This window comes from Anopheles coustani, chromosome 2, assembly GCF_943734705.1.
Source record: "Anopheles coustani chromosome 2, idAnoCousDA_361_x.2, whole genome shotgun sequence".
Lineage (NCBI taxonomy): Eukaryota > Metazoa > Arthropoda > Insecta > Diptera > Culicidae > Anopheles > Anopheles coustani.
The window spans coordinates 20,693,660-20,720,025 of NC_071289.1; the positions used below are offsets into that span (position 1 = coordinate 20,693,660).

The 26,366-nt window shown below is 47.8% G+C and overlaps 1 protein-coding gene across 1 annotated transcript in view; it reads left to right on the forward strand.

Moving 5' to 3' along the window:
- Positions 1-25,717, forward strand: part of LOC131262596 (GTPase-activating protein CdGAPr) — an 82,326-nt gene extending 56,609 nt beyond the window's left edge. Inside the window, exons 3-9 of the mRNA XM_058264639.1 lie at positions 12,275-13,091; positions 14,410-16,280; positions 16,353-16,612; positions 16,687-17,006; positions 17,085-17,767; positions 18,623-22,051; positions 22,847-25,717. Of these exons, the coding sequence (XP_058120622.1) occupies positions 12,723-13,091; positions 14,410-16,280; positions 16,353-16,612; positions 16,687-17,006; positions 17,085-17,767; positions 18,623-22,051; positions 22,847-22,928 (7,014 nt within the window). The 5' untranslated portion in view covers positions 12,275-12,722 and the 3' untranslated portion in view covers positions 22,929-25,717. The remainder of the gene's footprint in view (positions 1-12,274; positions 13,092-14,409; positions 16,281-16,352; positions 16,613-16,686; positions 17,007-17,084; positions 17,768-18,622; positions 22,052-22,846) is intronic.
- Positions 25,718-26,366: the final 649 nt, after the last annotated feature.

Sequence of the window (26,366 nt, forward strand, 5' to 3'; positions counted from 1 at the left end):
GTTGCAGTCTTCGCGTCAGTAACATCAACAGCAGGCGGGTGTGTCTTAAGCAACCCGTAGACGTTGCGAACTTGTACGTGCGAACAATTTGACAACCTGGCATTGCCTATGTTAAAGAAAGGAAAGGAAGATTTCCTCTTATATCTTCCTTTCCTTTCCTTTACATAGGCAATGCCTGGTTGTCAAATTGTTCGCGCGTACAAGTTCGCAACGTCTACGGGTTGCTTTAGGTTTGGTGTTCTTCGCTTCACCTTCATCACACCCGCATGAGGCAGTCGGTCGGGAAATTTAGATTATTTTCACTGTGTCCATTGGGGCAGTGGTCGGGCCGCCCGGAGCCGTCTCCGGGTTTGGTTCATGGTTTCGATTGGCCTAATAAAGCGATTGAAACAATAATCAAAGGGCAAGACCTTCGGTGGTTTCGAGCAGGAGTCGGCGAAAAGAAGTCGTGTCTGTGTTTGGATGTCCAGTATTCCCTGCTGGTGTTCGAGCGAGCCCGTTGGACTCCCGCGAGGAACCTCTTCAGATGTGTGTTGCCTTTCCACTTTATCTTAATAGTCGCTCAAATCGATGCGCGGCAACACTTCAAATGGTATCACGGGGCGGCTGCAAAGATGTCTACGATGTGTACAAAGTGAGTCCATGATAGCCACTCATGCTGCGGTGTTTAGTTCTTAAATGATGAAACATCATCGACATCAACTTATTTGAATCATCGGGCACAAGAAACGTTCATACACTTTCTCGTATGAATTCTCAATTCATATCAATTCTCAATAATCTCAATTCTGGTATTTGGGAAAATACTCAGTAAGATATGTGGAACCCAGTTCATTTCTTTTTGGTCGTGATATGTTTCTCTTTTATAGACGAGTTTCGAATAGTGGTCTAACATTGCGAAACATTTCTTACAATCTCTGCCTCCCAACTCAGCTAAAGTGTTTGTACAACGTGTGTTTATCGTTGCACGATCCCACGTGCTTCTCAACCCGTAGCGTTTCGTGTGTGTGAGTCTGTGTGTGTGTGTTTCTCCTAAAGTATGCCATATTTATTTCCACTGCTCGCGCAGAGCAATCCTCGAGTCAGTGTTTCAATTTCAAAATATTTAGACTAGCATTTTTTCCACACGATTTTTCGGAATTTTCATTTGACCGTTTTTTTCCATTCTTCTCTCCTTTTCCACCAGGTAAGCACGGAAGCTGCATTTTTCAACGTTGACGTGTTTACTCCCGACCGGCCATTGTACATGATAAAGGGGGGGAAAACAATGTAACACCACAATCAACATTTATGGCAACACACACAGACGCTCACGTTTGATGAAAACGAATGTGCGAAAGTTGTGTTTTCGAAGGATTTCTGCTGGAATGTTGCCGATGCTAAATGTTTTCCAATTTCGCACACGCTTGTGAACTAATGTGGTGTGATTTTGAAACTGCGCTGTTTGAGTGATGAAAGTATGAAAATGATTAATTATCCTCTTAAACTTGTATACTTAAAACCCCCATTTGAAAATGTTTATAGGTGAACATGGCAGTATATGCCTTCCTCAAGTAAACTGCGTCCACTTTGAAGCAATAAACATGGAGCTCGTTTAAATTGACTATATTCATAAATGTTCTATAAATTGGAACGTTTTATAAAAATTACATTTAAAATTCAAATGATTCGTAATTTTGAGTGCGCTTTTAGTCGACACCGAAAAATATATTCACGCCTCGGTATTACTGGATGCAAATCAATCTCCCACCGGAGCCGAAAGGATAATGGAAACGTAAACGGAAAGCCGTACCGAAAAAAAAACCCGGCCGTGCGAGATGATGTGCGTTTTCCGTCCCCTCCGTCAACCAACCATTGGCACCCAATTTTCCAACCGCCGCCCGTGCGCTTCCTCAATCTATCATCTAGAATAAATTTAACACTCCACCCTTCGCGCGATTTCCGTTGTGGCGAAAAGTGTATATGCTCCGCGACGCGAGTCGACGCTCCGGAAAATAATCCCCCACGGGCCACGGGAGATTTTCCAGACAGTCTAGAGTCGTCAATTTTACGACCTGCACTGGCTGCGGGATGGCTTGGCTGTAATATGGATGAATGAACGTTGTGATCGCTGTTTTTTTTTTTGCTTGCACTTTTGGTAAACTGGAAACTACCCTTGCGAGTTTCATGCTGCTGTTTGCGTTTCTTCCTGACTCAACGAGGGAAATATTATGACGGAGCTACGAAACGAATTTCGGACGGATCAATAATGCGCTGTCTGTTTATAATTCTCGTATCGTGTAATTTCAGACAGTGAACTCACGAAGCAAGGGACACATTTAAGATCGTATCTATTTTATGAAGGAAACTTCTCCGTCTTCAGCAGCCAAAAAGGGGTTTGACTTGACAATGGACTACTGGTGGAAGAATAAAACTATCGATCCCGCAGTAGCGTCTCCATAATTCTGTCGCCTTCCAGTCGGCGAGTCGAAAGAATGCTATGGCGATGGCGACGTAGTCGGCGATGGTATCAACCGCTACGCCGTTGATGATGATGATGTAATAAATGGCATCGGCGCGAGGCGCCTCTGCTTGCAGGAGCGCTCGTAATTGTGGACCGAAAGCCATTGTCGTCATCGGATTTGTCACAAAAATTAATGTTGCCGAAAGCGGAAGCCGAGTTAGGCAGGTCCAGCTAGACGGGGTTGTAATTGGAAGTTTAAGTTTTACTGTAGCTTGATGTGGTATGTTTTGATGGTTTAATTTTCATTTCTTCTTATATGAGCTCGTTAAGTTGGCCTCGAAATATCAATCTGCTGTCCACTTGCATCCTGGCGGGAAATTTGGAGAAACGTGCCCACTGCCACGCGAGACTTCCGCCCGAATGCTCAAGGCTTTTATTTTTGGGCTTGGCCATTAGAACAGCACGATGGTCACATCCTTCCCATGGTAAACATAAACGCATTTAACGAAATTTATCACTCGAGGCGCCACGTCGGTTGTCCCGCTTTCGACCGAGTCGGACAGTTGGCTGATAGGCCACTACACTACGACGATGAGGACGACATCACGCTTTTCCCTAACGCTGGCCAACGGTAGCCAAGTGAGGATAAGGAACTTTTTCGCGATAAAACAGCAGTGCTCCTACGGCGACGTCGTATTGGCGCAGTCCAGCACGGATACCACGAACCGGAACGACATGGGCAAGAATTTTAATATTGCGGTCCCCTCCCGGTCGGAAATGGAATCACGCTTTCGCATTGAAAAAATTCATTCGGTTTATGGAGGGACGCACGTTTTTTTTGTATAGTGCTTTCTAATCTATTCCCTACCTTTGGTGTTGTCATCGTTCGGCTGATAAATTATGTCATCACAGTGACTGACGTATGCCAAAGCATTCCTGTTCGTTCTTCCTTTGCATAACCGTTCTGGTTTTAGTTTGTCTTTCCGCCGGAGAGAATGAAACGGCCATGGTCCATTATTGGATATTCCGTTCGACTGCACCGTAGATTGAATTAAAGCAGGATGTGGAAACGGAAGCGGAAACTTGTGCCGAAAGTGGGAAATGGATTTTCGAAAGATTAATTTTTATTACCGTGCACAGGCAAATGTCGCCGTTCATCCACTTCTGCTTTACGGATTGGCAGCGCCAATTTATGACTTGTTAATAACATTAGTCTGGTTCCGCTAACGACCGTCTAGAAAAAATGGCGGTGTTTATAAACTTTCGACATTAAAAAAAAAAACAATCCCCCTTGACCCCAACGCGCCCGACGAGTCGTTCAATTTCTCATCGGGATGGTTTCCAGCCAATCTTACAAGCAAAAGTGTGAGTGAAAGTGAACTTGCCTGACGATGAAGTGCGCAAATTGCCACCGTTCGCTTTACCACCTTTTCGGGAACACTTTTCCTTTTCGTCGACACCACACCGTCGGGCACAAATCGTCTATTTAACCCCGCAACGGACGCGGCGGCCGCACGAGATAAGCCGATGATTGGCCGCCGAATCTCTGATCGTAAAACGATCGCACGGAATCGGGCGAACGACGGCCAAGTGGTCTGTTGTTTGTCGGTGATGATGTACTTTCGATTTTTAACTCGAACGCGCGCCTGTGCCACCGATAATCCGGCTAATCTTACCCAGTGCGCTTCACCGCTTTACCTTTCACCGTTTTCGAGCGCAATCTCTCTCTTTCTCCGCAAAATTTGTTTTTTCCAATAATGGATACCATCGCAATTCGCGACTATCCAGTGCGCTACGGAAAGGGGAATTGTTTCTGGCTTGGCAACCCCGCTATGCCTGTTTGTCTAATGCTAGCCATTTGATCAATTTTTACGCTCACTTGGTGTCACGGTGGTTTCATTTTTTATTTTCCACCGTTACTTTACCCCTTTTCGCCACGGAATCTTTAATAGCTGTGTTTATCGATCGGTTTTTACGAACCAGCCAATGAGCTAGGCATTATCTTAAACGACTAAAACTAATGCTGTTCAAGCAACTGCGGGAAACCGCTAGGTTCCGCGTTTGAGAGGAATACTTTTGCCTGGAAAATGGTAGTCGAGGTGTGAAAGATGATATTTTTATTTCATTCTTAGAGTTCCGTTTAATAACCTCAACGAATGCCAGCTAAGATTCACGGTCGTAAAGTGAAGTTAAACAAAGTTTGAAATGTTATTTCTCCCTTTATGGCGGCTTTATTACTCTGTTTGTCGACAACGGTATGATAAATTGCACCTGCTCAGAAAGCACACCCGGAGGCATTGGGCAGCGATAAGCTATCAGCAAACTGTTTAATGCACCCATTTCATTGTGTCGCTGTTTATTGCCCCGCGGAAATCGACTGGCGAAGTGAGATTAATGTCTCATTATCGGAAGGGGGAAAGTATGACATATGAATGCGATAAACTTTGGGGATGGGTTTGAGGGAAAATTACCCTCGACCTGGCCTTCGGAGCCGGTCAGTGGATGGGTTATTGACTCACTTGAAGGGATTGTATTTTTTCTAGCACTGTTTGCCATTAGAGACTCCGGCACTCTTCTCGCGCTGCCCAAGGTTGTCGAGTGTGTCCCACGTGCTGGCGCAACGTCGTCGTTGGTCCTGGCCGGTCTCGAAAGCCACGTGAATAGAAGTGCCTCTACTCATCCATCCCTCCGTACGTACGTGCGCAATGTTGTGTGCGCCTCAAGCCATGAGTTGGCCATTTTGTGATCGGGAACGGACACAACTTGACAAAGGGATGGGCAAGGGCAGAAGAGGCAAGAGACCTGCATCCTCTCCATGCACGAGCGGAGGTGAAAGAGTGTCCTGTTGTATCGTACCAAAATAAACCCTCGAGGTCAAGTTCAGCACACAATGCGGCCGTGCACTGCCTCTCGAGATGCCAGCATTTTCTTTTTCCCTGAAAGTGTCATACGGGGCAGCACAAAGCATGAATAATCATCATGTTTGCTTGGCGATGATTATCATTTATTTGTGCTCTTCTGCTTCACCGCATCTCGCGCGCTGCATCCCTTTATTCAGGTTCCTTTTGCCTTCCGTTTGCTTTTGTTGGGCCAAACCTCCTCCTGCCGTCGCCATTTTTTCGACTTTAAGTTTTGTACGTTCCCTTTTTCTCACATTTCATACGTTTTTTTAAGTCCATGAAGAAAGCTGCTAACAAGCTTAATCGTGTGTTGAGTGCTTCTTTTTCACTTTTGTTCACCCTTCATGACCTGCTCATGAGCATGAGAAAGAAAATATATATGGAACCAGGAATATTGATGAGTTCCTGAGAAATCAAAACAAGATGACAATCCCTCCTATACCGGGTGGCCGCTTTCGAGAGGATTTTTCAAGCCGTTTTCGGCATTCAACGAGTATCCCAATGTTTTTTCTATTCCTGTTTATGTAAGGTGTATTGATAGAAAAAGTAAATCAAATTATCTTCTTATTTGATTATCCCTCATTGATTCGTCTACTTGCTGGAATGCATTGTTATTCCTTTTAGCTTAGCATATCCGATTTGAGCAAGGATTACGATGCAATTCTGAAAAACTTCCAAACACAATGGATTACTTTCCTTTTTCAACCCTCCGGATATGCGATATCTTTTGGCCACTTGTTTAGGCCACGTGTTCTTATCCCCCGTGCCACGTCTTTGTCAAATAAAGGTTTCCCTCAAAAAATATCCTGCGGGAATATGTTTACTTTTACGCAAGGAAATCGTTCTGGTGTCTGTGGATCGTTTTTTTAGAACCCTACCAAGCGGTAGTCTTTCCTCCGAATTGACAGTAAAGTTCTCTCGTTAGAGTGGTGGTGAATTATTCGTTGTGGGTGGTTGAAGTGTGTAAACATCCTACTTCTTCTTGGTCGGTTCTTGCAAGACGCCCGGTAAAGCACTCTAATCAAACTCTCCCTGAATCACCCTCGGAGTTGGCCAAACACCTTTGTGTGCGCCAATAAAGCCCTAGAAGGTACCCAACCGTCGGTGTGATTGCGAGGCAAGGGAAGAATAAACTTTTAAATAAAACTGCACCACGATGCGAATCGCCCGGGCAGCAGAAGGTAATCTGACCGAGGGGTGCGTTTGTTGGAGTCGTGCAAACAAACGAACGATTAAATATGCATTAAATCACTTCACGTGCTGCGCGTTTCACAAGGGGACGTAAAAAACCACCTTCCGTGGCTTGGAGGCATCCGGCGGTTAGTCCTGGTGCTGGCATGAGCCAGTTCTGTACCAAGAAACCGCTCCGTAGGCGGGTTGCCGTTTAATGCCACCGTCCAAATATGGGGTTCGATACAGGCGGCTTGGAGGAGCTAACGTCGGGATGATCTTCTTTGCGGAACAGCGATTATTCGCGGAAGAGCAACGGCCTTCTCCCTGTCGTACGGTCGTGTTTTCTTAGAGGGACGAGAATTAAAGCGGAGATAAAACGGGGTAAACCCGAAAAAAATGCCTCGGGAGGGCGGCGTCAGGCAACCTTCACCCAGCGGGAAGTCGCCACCCTGTCTGCCTCGAGTGCCGGACGACTGCTGCGGCCTCGAACGGATCTTCCGAAATACCCTTTCCGGTGGCAGTAACTCTGAAGCACAAAACCTCCCGTCCTTCATCTTTCCAGCCACATAAAGAGTAGAGTATCATACCAACGAGCGTCATGATGCTGAGTCCTTGTGTTTTCTGTACTCCGTTTTTCGTGCTCCCAGCTCCGAATACTCCGAAGAAGCTGAGAAGGGTGTACGAAAGTGTCGTTGCTGTGCAAACGATAGGATCCAATTTGCAACCGGTAGCCTGCGGTGGAACCGGGCGGTTACGTGGCGGCCGTGGCGCATGTAACGCTGTGTGAGTGCGCGTGTCTGCTGGTCTCTGGTCCATTATGAAGTCAAGCGCCCCGCGGAAGGACTTCCGAAAATGTCTGCCGGAAAGCAAAACGCCTTAATTGCTCCCTGTGAAGTCTGGGCCTTTTTCCCCTGTCGGTCCGTTATCTAAACCGGGGCCGCCAGGTCTTTGCGATTTGTGTAGCAGTTTTGCACTTCTGAAACGATGCAGAAGTCATCACAGACGGGTCCGCTGAAGGAGACTCCAGGGAGACGATTGTTTTTGCTAGCAGTCATGTTTTTTTCACATGCCCTTCGTTTTATTTACATTCTACACAGTCGAAAGGATAAGAATGAGAAATTAAAAGCCAGTTTCATGGCTCCTCATGGATGTTGCTCTTTTAATTTTCCGATTTCATTTTAAGGCGCACGTCAACTTATCGAGCCGCCGCTTCTCGTTCGAGGAATCTTATACATACCCCTTTTGCAAGTTTATCATCGGTGTTTGCGTACGTCATGCAAAACAGCAGGGTATTAATCGGATTAACATATTTATAAGTATTAATTAAATGTCTGCTCTCCAGCGATATCGGGCGTTCTCGGTGCACATGTCCTGCGTAATAAAATGAGATTCTTCTTTGATTTACTGTTTTAAATATTAAGCAAGAGAGCCGAAGACTTTAGACAAGTTTTTCTGTGTTCCGGAACTCCTTGATGTTATCGAACACAGGTTGCCGTTAGAATGTTTAATTTCGATAAATTTGTTAGATGCTATCATGGTACGTAAATTCACATAATTAGTTTCGAAGCTGCGTTGTTTGAATTTAATTAGCGTTCTTGTTAGCTTGACACGGTGTGCTTTTCCCTTTGGTTAGGTTGATGATCGGAAACAGGTTTTCGATGAGCACCACCCAACCTCTCGCGGACGAACCGATCGAGATGAGTTTTAATAATCGAATAATCGACGTCGTCACTGTCGGTCGTAGTAAATCATCGCCATTAACACATGCATTCGGATTCAGCGCCCACCTTGGGCAAACTTGGGCGTAGAGCTGTAGCTCGTCAACACACCATTAGAACCAGTCCGACGACATTCCGACGATGAAACCTTCAACCGGCCCATGTCTCCAGTTGGTAGACACACATTCTGGGGCTTGGGAACGAAATGAAAATGAAATCAATGCCTGCCGCCTGTCGGTGGTGCGTCGTCTCCTACCGACACCGACCTTGCCATTGGTGGTAGTCTCCGCGCGAGAAGCTACCAATCCTTTCCACCACCCTTATGCTGACTCGACGTGCAGCCATCGCTTGACGATACTTTATGTACCCGGGGGCTTCGGCTCGGTTCCACTTGGGTGCACGACCCGAGACCGAAACCATCCGAAGAAAGCGCCACCAAATCGTTGGGTTTCCCTCACCCCCCAGATCTCTGGCGTCACGAAAGGACGGCACTGTTCTTCGCACAGTCACCATTCCACAGTTCGGCTACAGTTACTCACAAGGTCCGGTGCGGAGAAAATCGATACGGGAAAAGTATTACGGTTGGAGCTCTCTAACCTCTAAATCAGATCTCCCCCCGCTGGAGCGGAGACAGGCAGAATTAGAAGTTACTGTCCTGTGTGGGTTGTTTGTGAACGGCTCCTCAATATCTCCACTCTGAACGCCTCAGATTTGTTGGAAAAAGTCAGTACGTCTGCGACAACGGTTGTGATTTAGGGCTGCCTAAGTGTGCATGTACGTGTCTCTGTGTGCTTTTGATGGAGGGTGCCCATTGGCCAATGGCTTAGTGTGGCGTCCCTTCAGCGTTCGACGTTTTTGTTTGATTTTCCCTTTCGGGAGTTGGTCAGCAAATGAGTTAATTGAATTATAGCAGGAGTGGACTATTTTCGGGCCCGGGATGTCCCAATAGGTGTGGACCATTAGTGGTATCAATTAATGAAATTCGAGAACGTTTGGGAGCTCTGACGCAAGTGCCCGAGAACGAGGATTATAGAGTCGGATCTTTTTTATGGAATCGTAAGTTTATAGATACGAGCAACGAAATCTTTCTGTGAGTCAACAAAAGAGTTTAACATATTATTCGATACACCAACACAATTGGACTTGTTTATCGATCTCTTATCTAATTTATACTTTGCGTAACCAAATTAGATTGACAGATCGCCATTCCTGATAGCTCGTCTTGCATCATGGCCTTACTGTTTGGCATTGACAAAGTATCAAACTTGGAACGTTTTGATTGCTCCGCCAAAACCAACCAGTACCCCTTTTTTGTTGATCTTTGGAGTTTAAAAAATCTTCACCCAAATGTGGTCAACAGTTGGCTTTGGCACTGCAATGAATATGGAAGACTGTCTCCGCTTCCGAAACAGCGTAGGTCACGCGATCCGTATCACTCGCACGCCGCATGGAACCGATCCGGATGGATGTGTTTTGCATGTGCGTCTTGCCCGCACGCCGCCAGCCTGGCTAGCAACGCATGAAATGTACGCCATTTTACGCGGGGACATATTTGGATTTGGTCGATGGTGTGCGCCATTTGTAAAACCTATCACGTCTCGTCGTGCAGTGATGCCGCAGATATTGCGCACCACAAAACGGTGCGATGGGCTAGGACGACTCGCAGTAGTCGCTCTAGTAGGTCCGTCAAGTTGTGCGTTGTGGATATGGTCGTTTAGGGAGTCTGCTGTGGCAGGTTTAGAATCACTAATTGGTCATGCCTCAGTATAGCCGAGGGTGAGTTGAGTAGAAAAACATCGAAACCATTCCGAGTGTTATTAAATGCGCTATCGGGATCTCACTGCAGCTTGGTGACAAATTATTCGACATATTTCTCTGACACATCGCTGCTATTAAGGCAACGCCACGGTTGTAGTCCGTATAATAATCGACGCTTAGACTTGTAACCCCCGCTTGCAGTCGTCTACTGCATCCCTTGATCAGCGACCGCTTTTCCATCACTCCCACGTTGACTCACAGGTTTAAATGCCGCACACATTCCTACCAAACGTCGACGGTCCCGAACCGTTCGACGGCTTATCCAATCAGGTGTGCAATCCATGTACAAGCTATTGCGTTCCATCACTAGCCCGTGCAACGTGGATGAACTAATTCTTTCATATCCCGACCGACGATTTCCCGCCCCGGCGTCCTGTCGCGCGCGCGCCCGGATTTATGATGATTGACGGATAAGACGGGTCAATTTCAACGATGACTGATAGGTTTACGCGCGCCTGCCTGCCTGCGGGGCCAGAGCTGGCTTCCATGTTGGCTGTTCAACCGATGGCCAATTGTTGTGTCATAAACGACGGCCCGATTGCCCTTAAATGGGCGACTCACTTACTCCATGCCGCATGGTCGTGTAGTAGGAACCCCAACGTCACACATGGAGCATAAGAGACGGTGGTACTACCGGCGCCGCTCGAGGGAAGGGTTTTGAGAAAACTTTAACGTTTAAGATGCCGGGAGCACAGAGGTAGGTCGTTATGGTTCGTAGTCAAAGCCAAAGAACTATTAAATTAGCCGCCCTCTTTTTCAACGGCCACCGACTAGAGTGTGAAGCTGCCCAAGATTGGGTTGTGAAACTGGGTCAATTTATTTAATCGATAGAAAGGGAGAGAAAATTCAGAGTCAGAAGAACTTGCAATAAATATCCAATTGGTGACGGAACCACCGAGCCCGGAAGGATGCCATCGGAGAACTCGTATCGATTGGCAATGCAAATCAGTGCATTTATTATGCACCCAACATGAGAGGAGAGCACACTCGAACAAAACTCGTGGAATGGAATTGCGAATCGAAAGCATTTCAAGGATGTGTGTTTCACGCCAACCAGGTGTTGCCAATTATTTTGGAGCGGTTTTATGCGGAAGCATCCTTGCATTCGTTCTATAAAAGTGAACGCTTGCATTGGTGCTGCAAAGAAGGCAACTTTTCTGCTCCAGAAGAGTTTAATTTCATTGACTGTCGTTGCTTCCGATTATCCAACACCAAAGGGAAACCTCATCCGTTCTCTTTTGCCGGTAGATAAGAAGCGTTCCACCACCCCTCTGGCCATCGCTAAAACCAACCGGATGAGGTGACAGCAGCACGCATTGTGATATTGAAATGGAATATTAAAAATCCTGCCCTCTGCACTCGTGCACTTTGCCGTGAAGCCTTCCAACGCCGTTGCATCGGTGAATGAAAAGCATTTGTGGCTTCTTCCTGTCTTTTCAGCGGCGCGGCATGGCGGCAAATAACAATATCATTTTAAATGCGAATCATTGCCTGCTGCACCGGGGGGTGAAATGTACCCTTGGATGGTGCACGGGAGTATGCTGTGCATTATATGCAACGCATCGGCAGGGTATAACGTGCACATGCACATGCATTAGCATAAAATTCTCGGCTGCAATTCAGAGTCTCTTGGTTCGATCGTGGCACGCATTCTGCACCATTACACTTCCGTTCCATCTTTCACTACGACCATTGATCCGAGGCGATGCATTTCTAAGGCATTTTGGTTGGTTAGCGAAAAAGTTCTTATTCCATTCTCCAGCCAAAGTCGTTCGATATTTCTGTTGTCTTTTGTTTCAATTCCACGCAAGATTTATCCTGGAGTTGCTGGTGCATGGAACGAACGCATACGTACGTGCATCGAAGCGTTTCCGATTTTCCCGGAGAATCGTACGCTCGAGTGTCGTTATAGCCGCTCGTGAGCGAAGGAGATGGAGAGTAATTGCATTTAAATTTAGCATTTCCTGTTTCAAAACAAAAATGGAAAAATCCCTAGACGCCGAAAGACAAGTCGTCGAGAATCTTTGGAGAATCCATTTTGTAGCGGGATGGGAAAGGAACAAGTGCACAATACACCAACGAGACGCAAACGATGCATGGCACGGCTACGGGTGACGTAGACAGCCGATTGATTGATTTCCAAACGAGAATTTTGTATGTTTTTATATGTAGTTCTCATCGTTTTCCTTTTCTCCTTTCTTTTCTCTTTCTCACACACACAGGAACAATAAGCGTACGCACTTATGGACACGGGAATGCATGGTTGCGAAGGGAAGATGCCACCGGTGCAGACACGCTGGCAGCAGTAGTGCGGACATTGAAGCGGATGTTTTCCGCCACAACATTACTCGTTTGGCCGATGACGAAATGAAGACGATGTGCGCAACGGAAACGGCTGGAACGAAGCCGACGAGGAAGACGCTCCAGTACACGACTCCCTCCAGACACGGTGCTAGAGCAATCGCCCGCAGCTAAAGGCCACCTTCCCTGGAGACGTCTGTATTGAGCCCCTTCACATTTCCCGCCTCCGACAGGCGCGGGAATCTTTTCTGTGCTCCCACCCTTGTTCCACGCACACTCCAGCCAACCTTTGACACGGGGCGAGTGCACTTTCCGGTGAGGAAAAACAAGACGAGCATTAAAGGCCTCCAAAAAGAACTGCCAACCATCATGAGTCAGATCATGCGGAAGGAGTCGTCAATCGGTGCGAGCGCGAGTGGACATCGGCACCGTTCGATCGACATCGGGGCGGGAAGCGCTGGTACCGGAAGCGAGTCGTCGATCATGGAGCTCCACCGGAACAACCCGAGCGGGCCGCCACCCCGCTCGGCACCGCCCATTACCGGCCGTATGCCGATGATTGAGAAGCCACGCACCATCAGCGACAGCGAGTCGGAGATCAACTACGATCTGTTCAACACGAGCGTTAACTCGGACAGCGGGTCGGCGATCATGAACGCGTCCCAGATCTCGAACACCTCCACCGACTCGACGCACATCAAGAGTGCCAACCTGATGCGCTCGCAGAACGGTTCCGGGGTAAGCAGCGGGATTTCCTCGTCACAGAGGGGCAGTAGATCCTTGTAAAACATGACAATCCGTTTAATGATTACCACCGTAGAGACCACCGAGCAACACTTTTCCACCCCTACTCGTTACATCATTGAACAAGTATTGCTTTCCAAGAGCATCCCTTTTTCTGTTCGACCCTCGATCCTTTGCCCTCGTCCTTTTACCGTCCCGAACGTGGGTGTGGGTGTATGTGTGTTATAATCCATGCATAATTTACTATCACAGCGACGGCTGCTCTTAATTCAATTATGATGCACTGTTGAAAGCGATGTACCCTCCCTCGATGGCCCGCACCGTATCCAAAGCAAAAGCGGCGGCAGCACCGTTGATTAAACAGCCCGAAGGGATTTTTCCATCGGACCCAAGTTGAAACCATTTTAATTACTTGCCCAGCCCGAAGAGTGTCCGCCGTGTTTGCTTAAATCCTTGCTCGCCCGGGCTTTGAATGAAGCGTTCTCAACCCCCTATCCCAGTTTCGGATCTCAATTGGAAGTGATTTCTAACGAGTTGCGTCCCGCTTTAGGGAACGCAGGGGAAGGCCATGAGGAGGGGGGAAATGGAGAGGAAGCAACGCATCGTTGACAGTAATATGTAAATGTGGAGGGACGTCTTTCCGCGGGCAGTGGTTTTTTTAAGCCCACAATTTATGATTTAAAAACCGATTTTCGATGAGGTTCCCAATTCCGCTTCGGTTGAATCGTGCATACTAATATTTTTTCATTAAACGTTATTGACTTTTGATGTGTGAAGGGGTCGATTATTATCTCGAGTATTATCTTTTCAAGGGCCTTCTCAGCCTTTTGTACAGAACCATGTATTGAGTTGTATAAACTGACTTTTTAAAGTTATTTTTGTGAAATGATTGGTTTAGTTAACCATGGTTTCCTTTGGTCGAATTCTTAAACATACTACCAATCAAATAAACTCACTGGTACAAAACCATGAAATGTACTTAATAAGGTTGTTGCTCACATGAATTGATGAAGTCATTTCTATAAAAACGAATAAATTACCCACGGTGAAGATTATCCCTTGACATATTAGGTTTAAATGTGCTCATGTTATCGGAGGCAATTTAAATATTCCGAATGGCCGTTCCCCAGGGAATTAGAAAACAAATTGTGCACCTTCCCATCGACATCCCATCCCATCCTAGCCTAGTTTTACGTCCCTAGTTAGTTCCCTATTCCCTAAGATTAAACCATGGCACGACCCGGCACGTTGATTGAGCTCGCTAGACATCAAATCATCTCATTTGCGTTATCATCTCACGCTTTCGTTCCAGTCCTGTCGCTTCCCGAAGCTAGAAGAATGCGCCCACTTCCATTACGAGCGCGTACAGCTCGGCAATCTGTCCGTACAGCTCGAGGGGGACGAGCAGCGGAGCGACTCGCAGCTCGGCCTAGCCTCCGACCTCAGCACCTCCCAGACCAACTCGCTAGTGGTGGCCCCGTTCGGCGCGAGGGGTGTTAGTAATGTGTGGTTTATCATTCGCGTGACCGCCGGCCGCTCGGACCCGTTCATGATCAAGCGCTCGTACGAGAACATGTGCTTCCTGGACGAGATGCTGCACCGGTGCGTGTACGATCGGCGTGTGAGCGAGCTGGAGAACCTGCGCGACGTAGCGACGCTGCTGGCGGAGGGCGGCGAACGGGTGCCGGATGAGCAGCAGCAGCTGGAGAAGCTGGTCGGGGCGTACCTGGCGCGCCTCTCGATGATCGCCTCGGATGCGATGACCTGCGGACCGGTGCTGACGTGGCTGCAGATCGACAACAAGGGGCGCCGGTTGCCGGTTGCCGATGAGCAGACGATGCGGTGCATCAACACGCCGGCGGTCGGAGCGGCCTATGGGGTGCGTCGGTACGTGGCCCAAGCGTGCGACGAGATTTCCATCGAGGTGGGCGACATGATCTCCGTGATCGACATGCCGAGCCCGGCCGAGTCGATTTGGTGGCGCGGCAAGAAGAGCCACCTGCAGAAGAACCAATACGAGGTGGGCTTCTTCCCGCAGAGCTGCGTGGCCACGATCGGTGATAAGGTACCGAGGCATATGCCCTTCCCGGCCCCGCTCGTCGGTTCACTGGCAGTGTCTCCGACGAAACCGGTCCTGCGGAAGCACGGCAAGCTGATTGCGTTCTTCCGCAGCTTCATCCTTTCGCGACCTTCGAGGCGCCGGCTGAAGCAGAGCGGCATCTACAAGGAGCGCGTGTTCTCGTGCGACCTTGGCGAACACCTGCTGAACAGTGGCCAGGATATCCCGATGGTGCTGAAGTGTTGCGCGGAGTTCATCGAGGAGTATGGCATCGTGGACGGTATCTATCGGCTCTCCGGTATCACCTCCAACATTCAGAAGCTTCGTCGCGCGTTTGACGAAGAGCGCATTCCGGACCTGACACATCCGGACATCCGGCAGGACATTCACGCGGTCAGCTCGCTGCTAAAGATGTACTTCCGCGAGCTACCGAACCCGCTCTGCACGTACCAACTGTACGATCACTTTGTCGATGCGATCCAAACGCGTCCGGAAGCACCGACCGATCTGAAGTTACGCCTCATCCGGCAGACGGTGCAGAAGCTGCCCCCTCCGCACTACCGCACGCTGAAGTACCTGGCGACACATCTGTTCAAGATAGCGCGCCACTCGGCCAACACCGGCATGACGGAGCGTAACATTGCGATCGTGTGGGCACCGAATCTGCTCCGCAGCCCGGCGCTGGAATCGGGCGGAGTGGCCGCACTGCGCGGAGTCGGTGTGCAAGCGGTCGTGACCGAGTACTTGATCAGCAACTGCGAGCAAATCTTCGACGACACGGCCGACGACTTCGGCAGTCACTACGTGGAGTCGCAGCCGAACTCGCTGAGTGATAGCAACAGTGTGCAGAACTATGGTGCTGGAGGAATTGGAACCGGAATCGGCGAACCGTCAGATCTTTCACTCTCGATGGAACGTCCGAAAAGCTTGAGCGTCGGGGGAGCGAAGCTGCTCAGCCTTGAGGAGGCACGCATTCGACGGAACGTTATGGACCAGAGCGAGAAGATTCCGATACCGGGACAAATCGGCAACAACACGTCGACGCACATCGGATCGTACATCGAGGTGGGAGGTGGCCCGTCCAGCCTGCCGGACAAGTATCACACGGTGCTACCGGTACCTAGGTAAGACAGAGAGAATCTCCCCATCAACTAGTTAGGTATTACCAGTGCCTTTACTTTCACTATCTTTTACAGAAGCTGGAACAAACGAAAATCGCATTCCTCGTGGAAGTCTATCTTCACCCGACAGCCACGACAGTCGAACAGTAACAGCGACATCAAGGGAGGTATGGCTTCAACGGCGGACAAGGGTGCCCCGATGGCCCCACCACCACTGCCCTCGAACGGTACGTGCCCGAGCTTGGCAGAAGCGGACGGGAAAGATGCGGACGATCATCGCCATAGTGTCAGTATTAAGGAAAGCTCCAGCGGTTTGCTGGACAAGATGGCAAAAAGTAAGTGTGATTCTGAAGCGTTGTGTATCTCCCCGAATAGAGTGGAATGAATAATGTAATGCTTTTATTTCTAGGTCTTATCTTTGCCTCCGGTCTTGATCTATTCGATGGTAAAAATTTAGCCATTGACAACAATTGCGTACGGTCGAATTCGGTCGATAGCTTAAGGACTGCGGGCCACAGTCGGTCTGTTTCGCACGATTCGTACTTCGATCTACTACAATCACCGATACGCGCCGGTACTGGTAATGGAACGGTCAGTGGTGGTGGTGTTGTAACCTGCCCTTCGCGCGAGCTGTCCGAATTGGGGCTAAATTTTGATCGTGAAGAACCGGAGATGAGAATATTATCCGAAAGCGAGAGTCTCGTGAGCAGCCCAAAGGTTGCCAAGGAGGTGGTAAGTAGTTGAAGAAAAAAGGTATATTGTCGAATGATCTCGTGGAATTTATATATGTTTTATCTTCTTCCTCAGTCCGTTCGACGTACATTAAGAGCCCGGCCGGAAGATTACATCGGTAGCGGTAACAGCGTGAATCCTAGCCCGAAGAAACAGCCAAGGCTCAATATTCCCAACTCTACGGCGCAGCAGTCGGAAGCGAACAGTGGCAAGCAGTGGCAAAATAGTACCATGATCACCTCGTCCAACATCGATGCTCTTGGGCAGGACGACGAAAGCCTCTGCAAACGCTACAAACTGGAGGACCAGCTAAGCGACATCCAGTTCATCGACTGCAATACACCCGAGCATACGGCCGGTGGGATGAACGGAGGCGGGGCCGGCAGTGGTTCAACCACGTCCAGCACGATGGTAAACACCATCTTCACCAGTGCCCAGGTGCACAAACCACCGCAACTGGACGATTCCGCCGACGAGCAGGAACACGATGGCGAGGAAACGGCTACGGTTGAACTGGTTGGCTTGAGGAACTCGTATCCTGGACCTCAGTATGCGGCGTACGGTAAAACGTACGATTCGTCGCCAATCAGGGAGACCCGCTTCAGCTACCCCGGTACCGGCCAGTCGGCCGGAAAGGGCAAGGACAAGACAACCGGCGGCACGAAAGTTCAATCGATGAACGTTGACGAACACGCCCAACAGTCGGCGGCCTCGGAAGCATCGGTCTTGAAGAAAAACGAAAGTTCGCTATACGAGAGGTAAATATAGTGCAGCAGAACTGCAATACAGCAGTTGTTTTGCCATTCACCATTCGCTACATAGAAAAATCCACCTTTAAGAAGAGAGGCGCGGAGAAGTCTTTGGAAATCATGCGGGGTTTTGGTGCTCTGGGATACTCTACGCCATGTTTCCTTCCATCTTTTCTGTACAAGTGATCACTCTCTATCCTGGCATGTGTTTAGCTTACTCTCTTATACCGTTTCTATTAAAAATCATTCCGTTTTAGTACAGGGATGTCAAACACACAGGGAAGGGTAAATGCCACAGGCAAAAATCGCATCATAAAAAAATCACCTGACCGCTTTTTACAGTTTTCACGAGAACACAGGGCTATCGGTTTTTGTGTGCTTTTTGATCGTGTGCTATTGTCATCGCTTATTTTGTTGCCGTCCCGATATTTTTATCTCAAAATTTATGGAAAATAATTTATGTTTTCTTTTTAGAATCACTTATGTACATAAACAAACTAGACTCTATAAACGAACTACGATTGTGCTAACGAAACCTGGTTTTATTGAACCATGAATCGCTACATTTAAAAATTGCGTACTAATGATGCCCTCTTATAGGAATTAAGTTTCCTTCTAGGTGTTCTCGCAGTGACTTTCAAGACATAGCCAGTTCGGTAGACTGTCGTAACGTAAGAAAACAGTTGATCTAGTTACTAACCGTTTGGGAGAGATTTAATTTCCATTGAATTGCGGACGGTTTGACATCCCCGGACTGAAAGTTTCTACATTTCTCTACTCCACTTTTCTTAGTTGTGGCGTTACGTTGACCCTTCCGTTATTCCCTCTCTCGACTCTACCGCCCCATTCTTTTTTGTTTTGCAGTTTTCTGCTTTCCTCCGGTCAATCGAAACCTCCGAAATATCCTGGCCGTTACAGCTACCACCAGCCTGCCGCAACGGCCGAAGTCCGGAACGGAGGTGCCGGTGGTGGCGTTGGCACTAGTGGAGGTGCTGATGGCCTCTCTGTTGCCAGTACGGATCCGTCATCCGTGCCACGTAGCTGTTCGGAGAATGTACTTCGCCGAACGGTTCCCGAACTGTTTCCCAATCCTCACCACCATCACCATCATCACCATCATCATCATCAGCAGCAACAGCCGCAGCAAACCCATCCCCATCACCATCATCATCATCACCATCAAAGCTCGAAGCAGATGACGGCATCGTCGGCATCATCCACGAAGCTTACCGGGGCCGGCACCCCTCAGTCACCTCCTGTTCCGAGTCCATGCTACTCGTTGCTGATCGGATCGACCAGCTCCGACACGACGAGCACCAGCAACGCCAACACACCAGTATACGACGAGATGGACATTGCAGGCGCAATCGCCGAGCACCTCGAAAAGCAGCAGCAGAATGCCAAAGATACCCCCACGTCGGTCGAGGATTCTTCCACCCATCCGCCATCCGTCACCAAAAGCAAGAAGGCTGGGCACGATTTGAAAGCACTGAAACGGGAACTTTCGCTTGACCTGAGCGGAACGTCCAAGTTGACCGGATCGACGAACTTCACCTCCGACAATACGACCACCAACACCACCAACACTAGTCAGTCGTTGACGCCGAGTGACTTCGGCTACCAGAACCTAAACCCGGACCTCTCACCGAACGGTGCTGTTGGTGTTGGGACGACCGAGCCTGCTACTGCTCCGGTAGAGATGGCCACCTTCGGCCAGAAAGCCAAACCGGGTACTCCGATCAAAGCGACGATAAACATCACATACAACGTGCGTTCACCGGTGCGCAAGGAACAAGAGGGCAATCTATTCCGATCGACCCCGACGACGCCGGAGAAGAAACCGGAAACACCGTTGGAGTTGATCGCGGAGGAAGAGTATCAGCGCGAGCGACGCAGTATCTATGAGAATGTGCTCGTGCCGGAGATCACCCCGGACGGTGAGCTGCGGCAAAAAGAGGAGCAAGCGCTGCAAGAGGATATATCGCCCGCCTCAAAGCGTCTGCTGGAGACAAACTTTGACGAGACGATGGTGTACGAGCAGGTAAAATTCCTCAAAAATGTCGTTTCGGAAGTGAACAGCCTAGTGCAGAGCGAAACGACGGCGGCCACCTCCGACGAGGACACGGCGCCATTACGGCGCATCGTACCTGATGTGGGCTCCCCGCGAAAAGCACCGAAAGAGGCAGCCTCTACGGAAGAGGAGGATGGCATTAATAACAACCACGATCGTGCCACCAGCAGTGACTTGTTGGTGGAAGTGGCTCCGATGGCCGTTGCAACCGAGGAGGAAAGCGACGACGTGCCAATGTCGGACGTGAACGAGGACAGTCTCGAGTTCGACAACACGGACTTATCGCTGTACGAAAATGTGGAGCTGCGGAAGAAACCTTCCTACCCGGTGTATGAAAACATCGAGCAGCAGAAACAGCAGCGCCGTCGGCAGCGTATCGCGGAAGATGGTGAAACACATTCGGCTCCAATCATCAACACCTGCACCAACCCTATGGACACGTTGAAGTCCACGCTAACGGATGACGAATTTTCTTCGCTGTGCGCGGACCGGAGCGATCTGGACAATGAGATGGAGTATCGGATCGAAATCCCACCGAAGATCGAACTCAAAGCGTCTCCCTCTGTTGGGCCCCACGAGGACATCGTAGTTAGTGTGAAGCAACTGGCGACAAAGTTTGAAACGAGTCCGGTGGACGTGACGCCTCCGTTCGATTTCGGTGCGAACCGCACTCAAAACCACCACTTCCGATCGTCACTGAACAATGGCAACTATGGGAACGATCGGGTTACCATCCGAAACAAGCCCGCCAATGCGTCCTCCGGTGTGCCGGGAAGTGGTCGTGGTGCTGGAAAGGAGGACCATCGAAATGCTTTCGCCAGCTTCACGCGCAGTCTGGATGAGAATGCGTTCGTACGGGAGTTTGGCAGTGGCCGTCGGTTGGAAGACGGTGGTGGTGGTGGAGGTGGTGGAATAGCGGTAGACGGATTCAACAAGAGCATCCAACAGATCCCGGAGGTGGAAAAGAACATTCTTAACGAGAACAACCCGAACCGGCGGAAGTCACTGGAACTTTCGTCCGGCGCGGCCCGGCCGCGGAGTCTAAATCAACCAAAGAAATTGCCCCCACTCGTTGGTGGTGGTGGTGGTGGTGGTGCCCCAATCCCGACCGGAGTGGAGAATGTCGAGGTCAACGGTGCCAATGAGTGTGTGCTCGACGGAGTCGGGAAACCGTCGGCCGAATGTTGCCGTGCGAAAACGACGGGAATGCCAGGAGGAATCGGTTCCATGGCAACAGGGCCCGCGGGGGGACATATGAAGTTAGATCTCTCGATGAAAATTGAAGACACCAAAGAGGCGCGTGCGTACAACGTGCGCATTACACCGACGACCGAGAACCGGATATCGCTCGTGCAGTACAACTACGCCGAGGACGGTAACCAGGGCAACCAGCAGGACGCCTCCTCACCGAACGAGAACGCCTCCAACAATACCGCCGGAACACCGGTACTGATTCGTGCACTCGGTCGGAAAGGTGGCGACCTTGGATCCGATGATGATCGGAACAGTATTTCGGGCCTGAAAATGCTCGGCAGCTGCAAGCTGGATCGTTCGCGGATCGAGAAGATCAAGGAAGAGCGACGGCATCAGCTCAGCGAGAAGTATCGCTCGGAGTCGTTCAAGGGCGAACGGGACTACGGTGGGGGTGGAAATGGTAAGCTAAAATCAAAATCCAAATCTGAACTCCGTGAGTTCAAAGAGGGTGACCTGGTGGCCGACCGGGCGGAGAAGAAGTACGACTCGCTACGTTTCCGTTCCAAATCGCGCGCCGAGCTGCTCTCGTCCGATGGTCCATTCAAAATGGAAGCGACCCCAACGGCGGGTATGCTCGGTTCGGTATCCCTTACGGCAGTCAACAATCAGCAGCAACCCGGCTTACGTCCGGCCGTGACCTCCCGTACGCGCCGTATCAGTGACGAAAAGAATCAAAACGATATTCCGGCTGTGACCACCACCACCAACATTACCACACCGACGGTAGCAGGAACTACTGCCGCCGCAGGCCCCATTAGTGACGCCTCGATATCGCAAGTATGCGACAATAAATTCGAGTTGAAAACACGCCAAAAGTTTGACGTCAAGCGAAGCAGCATGGACTATCCGGCGGGCTCACAGGAGAAGGACGGCAACGCACCGCCACCACCGCGGGAGCGACACAGCTTCAACAATGGTGGAAAGAGCGTGATCGTCACACGAAGCAATTCCTCTAGCGGCGCCGCACAGTAAGTAGAGCCAACAGTTTTCTATCTTGTCGCCACCCCCTTGTCTAACTGATGGTGGCCAACATCCGCCGATGGCCACTAACAACACACCAGCACATTGGCGCGCACGGCACACAATCTTACTCCTTTCCCCTCTACTCAAGAGCTGTGAATGTAGGAATGACACCCAGTAAAGCAGCGTGTTATTACTTCATTAGGGTAGGACCTCTCTATGTGTCTCACAATTTTTCTTCTATTTTGTGTGTTTCTTTGTTAACTTGTTCCTGTTTTTGTTATTTGTTATTTAATCTTATTGTGTGCTGTGTTATGTCTTGTTTCCTTGCGCTTTTTGCACTTGCACCTTCTTCTTAGAAGATCTATTTGATCCATCTAGATTGTTTCTTACATACATTTGTCTTGATTTCCATTTGTCTTGATTTCTGTTTTTGCTAAATTTGTTTATCAAAAAACAAGCTTTTCCGCATTTAGTGAATTCTGAACCCATTTACAAAATACAAAATAACAATTCTATTTTCTTTTTTCTAAATGATATGGGGTTGTGGCATGCAATTTACATCCTGTTTGAATACAACATTGTGCAATCGCACGCAAGCGAGCAACATTGCACGCAATACATCGCACTCAAGCTTACAAGATTTGGATTGCAGTTGCATCATTGAAATAACCGTTTTTCTTTTCAACAGCGTGCACACGTTTTCTAAATATATTTTACTCAACTACCCCACATCGACTCGTTATGAAGAACTTTCTCTTAGAACTTTTTTCCTCTTATCATGCTGTGCGTGTTTTTTGCAGGCGCGATCGCTGTTCACCGCCAATCTCCATCAAGGACGTAGCAGCAATGTTCGAATCCCGATCGCAACAGAACCAATCTTAACCGCAACAAACGGGTGACCAACGAGCATGCGGCCCCCATAATGCACTACTGATTATACACCTTCGCCCGCGGAGCAGGACGGGCGGATTCCAAATCGACTATTTATTGCAATACTCTACTTACTTCCCCGGTGTTTACAAGTTGCACAGAGATTTGTAAAAGGGACAGCCACTACTACCCCTGTACCTCAGGCGTCCTATGCACCAGTATCGGCCGTGCATCGGAGAAAATCGGAAAACTACGCAATTGATTCGAGTAGTTAAAAGTTCGTATCGACCGTTTCATGTTAGACTCTTGTGTGCTTTTCGCCGAATTCAACCAGAAAGTGGCCAAAACTAGGAAACCAACTGAATTTGAAACTTTTTACTCTTATACTGTTCCAACATTTTTTGAACGGCGTACTGGGATCAGGTTAGATAAAATTAAATTGCATCAGTCCTATATTACTACACTACATATAACGCCCAGAAGAGCAAAAAACTACTTCAAACCCTATATGATAGTACGGTGGCTTTTGCTGGAACGGTACGAATGACAGTCATACTGCTAAAGATAATTGACGCTTGGAGCTTAATACGAAAAAATGCACCCCTTTCTGTGGTGCAGTGGCTCGATTGCGTTGCCTTTAAGTTAATGCGAGCCCATGGACATAGTGAAAGTGTGCTGTAAATATATATTTTATATTATTCTTATTATACGTATATGCCACGTGAGTGCAGTGATTAACACCACGTGCATGCAGCAAGATACATTATTTCATTGAACGTAGCATATAAGTTCGCCTTTTTGTCGGCTAAGAAACAAGCAAAGCATTTTCGAAAATAATCGACATTTTCGAAAGCATCGATGTTTTTTGTTTTGTGCAAATGAAAATGTGTGCAGTTTTTTTTTTCCTCTATTGAGATAAGTACATGACGTGTTGGTTTTATTGTTTTATCTTTTTCGTTTGCGAATTTCTTTACTGACTTTTATAAAATTGAGTTTGGTATGAAACATATTTACGTACAGCTGCGCGACGTTAATTTTGTATAGTTATTGACGGGAGAAAAAGAAGGGTTATTAGTTTGAATGACTTTCATTGTTGGTAGTCCATGTTTGTAATTCGGTTAGAACATTATTGCATTCGGAAAACGATAATTTACTTCGTTGAAAAGAGCAAATTTAAATGATTACGTTGGCGTTCTGTTACGATTACTTTTAGAAATGATGTGCTATTTTCTTTGTAAATGTTCCACAGGCAATTTCATCCAGGTGTAGGAATTACAATGTTCGTATAAGAGAGAAAGTAAAAGGAAAACTAAAAGCAACATATAAGATTTCAAGTGTTAAAGGACGGGATATAGGAGCAAGCCGGAATCGTAAGAGGGTGTGCGAGTTTGCGAGAGACAATAAGCATTAAAACGAGGGAAAAATAGTAGCGAGGCGAATCCATAAATCGATCGGAGTATTTTCCGCACGGCCAGCGGAACAGAAATAACTGCTCCGAGCGGTAGCTCGTTCATGACTTTTAAATCCTCTTCCAATGAATTTGTAATTTGTTCGAAGTTCCACAATTTTGTAAAGATATTTTGTAAGACCATTGATACGTTCTGTGTTCCAATATTGAACGGGGGCGATTGTGAGCTTGTAGTTGAATGGCTTTGTAAGATTAGTATAAGAATTTTACAGATCGAAAAAAACAGTAGCTTCCTACATTAACCGCGCTCCTATTGCCAGCTACAGTCTCAGCAGTTTTGCACTACCATTCTCTCTATCTTCCATTTCTAAATCCGAGTCCGATTCTTTCCCGACGTAGTTCCGTCTTTTTCGCTAACATTGATTTCATCTTCGACTGCTTTAAACATCACACTGGTTATAGAATTTCTCTTTCTCGCTTGTAATGTAAATAAGTGTCGCTGGAGGAAGAACTGATATTATGTGCAGTATGCTGCAAGATAGAAACGCTACGGAAACCCTTTCCCCCCCTTATTAATCCCGATATTTATGTCCAACATTCGCTATAGCAGATTGAAACAAACCGCGCCAACAACGCATTGTGCTTCTTAGAATACGTATTAAACATAGTTTTCCCGCCCCTTAATAGTATAACTACTGAATTCCCGCGGACATAAGTAACACAAGACTAATCCAATAGAATAATTGCTTGAATAAAATCGAACATATATGTTTGCATAGCGTTAGAAGCGCGTAGAATCTTATTCAACACTGAGGAACTGAAAGTATGCTATGGAACAACGCAGAAAAACAAACACACTTGGCTACACACTAATTGATTTTAACGAACTGATATTTAAAATAAAAAGCCCCCCCAGAATATAGACAAATGAAAATATGAGAGTTAAAACATATTTATAACACACGCGCGTGCGTGTGACGATCGTGTTTCTTACGGTGGCATTCCCTAACACCGATCAATTCGTGCTGATTTATGCTACTCCTCTTACGTACGTGGTTCTTGTCTGCTCTCTCTTAGGACTATTGTTTTGCAATCGATCATCTTCGGAACCGATTTCCAGGGCAAAGGAATAGATGATAGAATGGAGTATTTGCTAACTTCGCGAAAAGAAACGTTGATAACAGTGGGATGGTGTAAAATTAGTAAAAACCTAGAAGAGTGTTCCAAGGCAGGGACGGAAACGTAGAATGCGTAACCAGACGGAGAGTTGGCAAGACGTTGGGAAATTAAACAATAGTTAAACGTTTGCTTTTTTCTCGGCGGCATATTTTCAAAAGTACGCCCAACAAACAAAACACCTTTTGCAAGAGTTATAAATAAAGAAGTAAATTGATTGAAATTTGCTGCAATACGTCTATGCAACAGTCCGAAATGTTCGTTTAAAATTGTCTTTCCAACCCCTTCTCTACTTCGCCATTTTTAGGTTCATGATTGAATTAATATACACCGAATTTTCATACCGGAACCTAATTAAGATGCATCGCCATGAGTCTACCGATCCTTATCCAGTTTCATTACCTGTTTTCGTACGTTCATTCCAAAAATGAACGACAAGTCTCTATCGTCTTCTCCATCTGTTAGGGTAACAATTAAATTTCATCACGCCTCTTCCACTCCGCGCGACTCGATAAAGGTCGATCCGATAAGATTCTTATCCTGCCTTAAAACACAGCCCGACCGTTGACTGCGTTTAGTAAAAGTTTTTAAATTTCATTCCAACCCACCGCTGGGGAAGATGATATTTAATACATTTAAACCTCTCCCACCCGATCTTGCAGCCTTATTCTTCCCGCACATCAAACATTTTCCCTGCACCTTCACCGGACGAAAAATCTCTATCGATGATGATCCGGCGGCACGATCGAAATTATGGGTTTTTCCTCCTTTTTCGCACATAAAGTCGTCCATCCCGGGGGTTAATCATATTATTATGTTTCATTTTGTACCGTAACGTCTGCCGCAACTCCCCCTTTACATCCTCG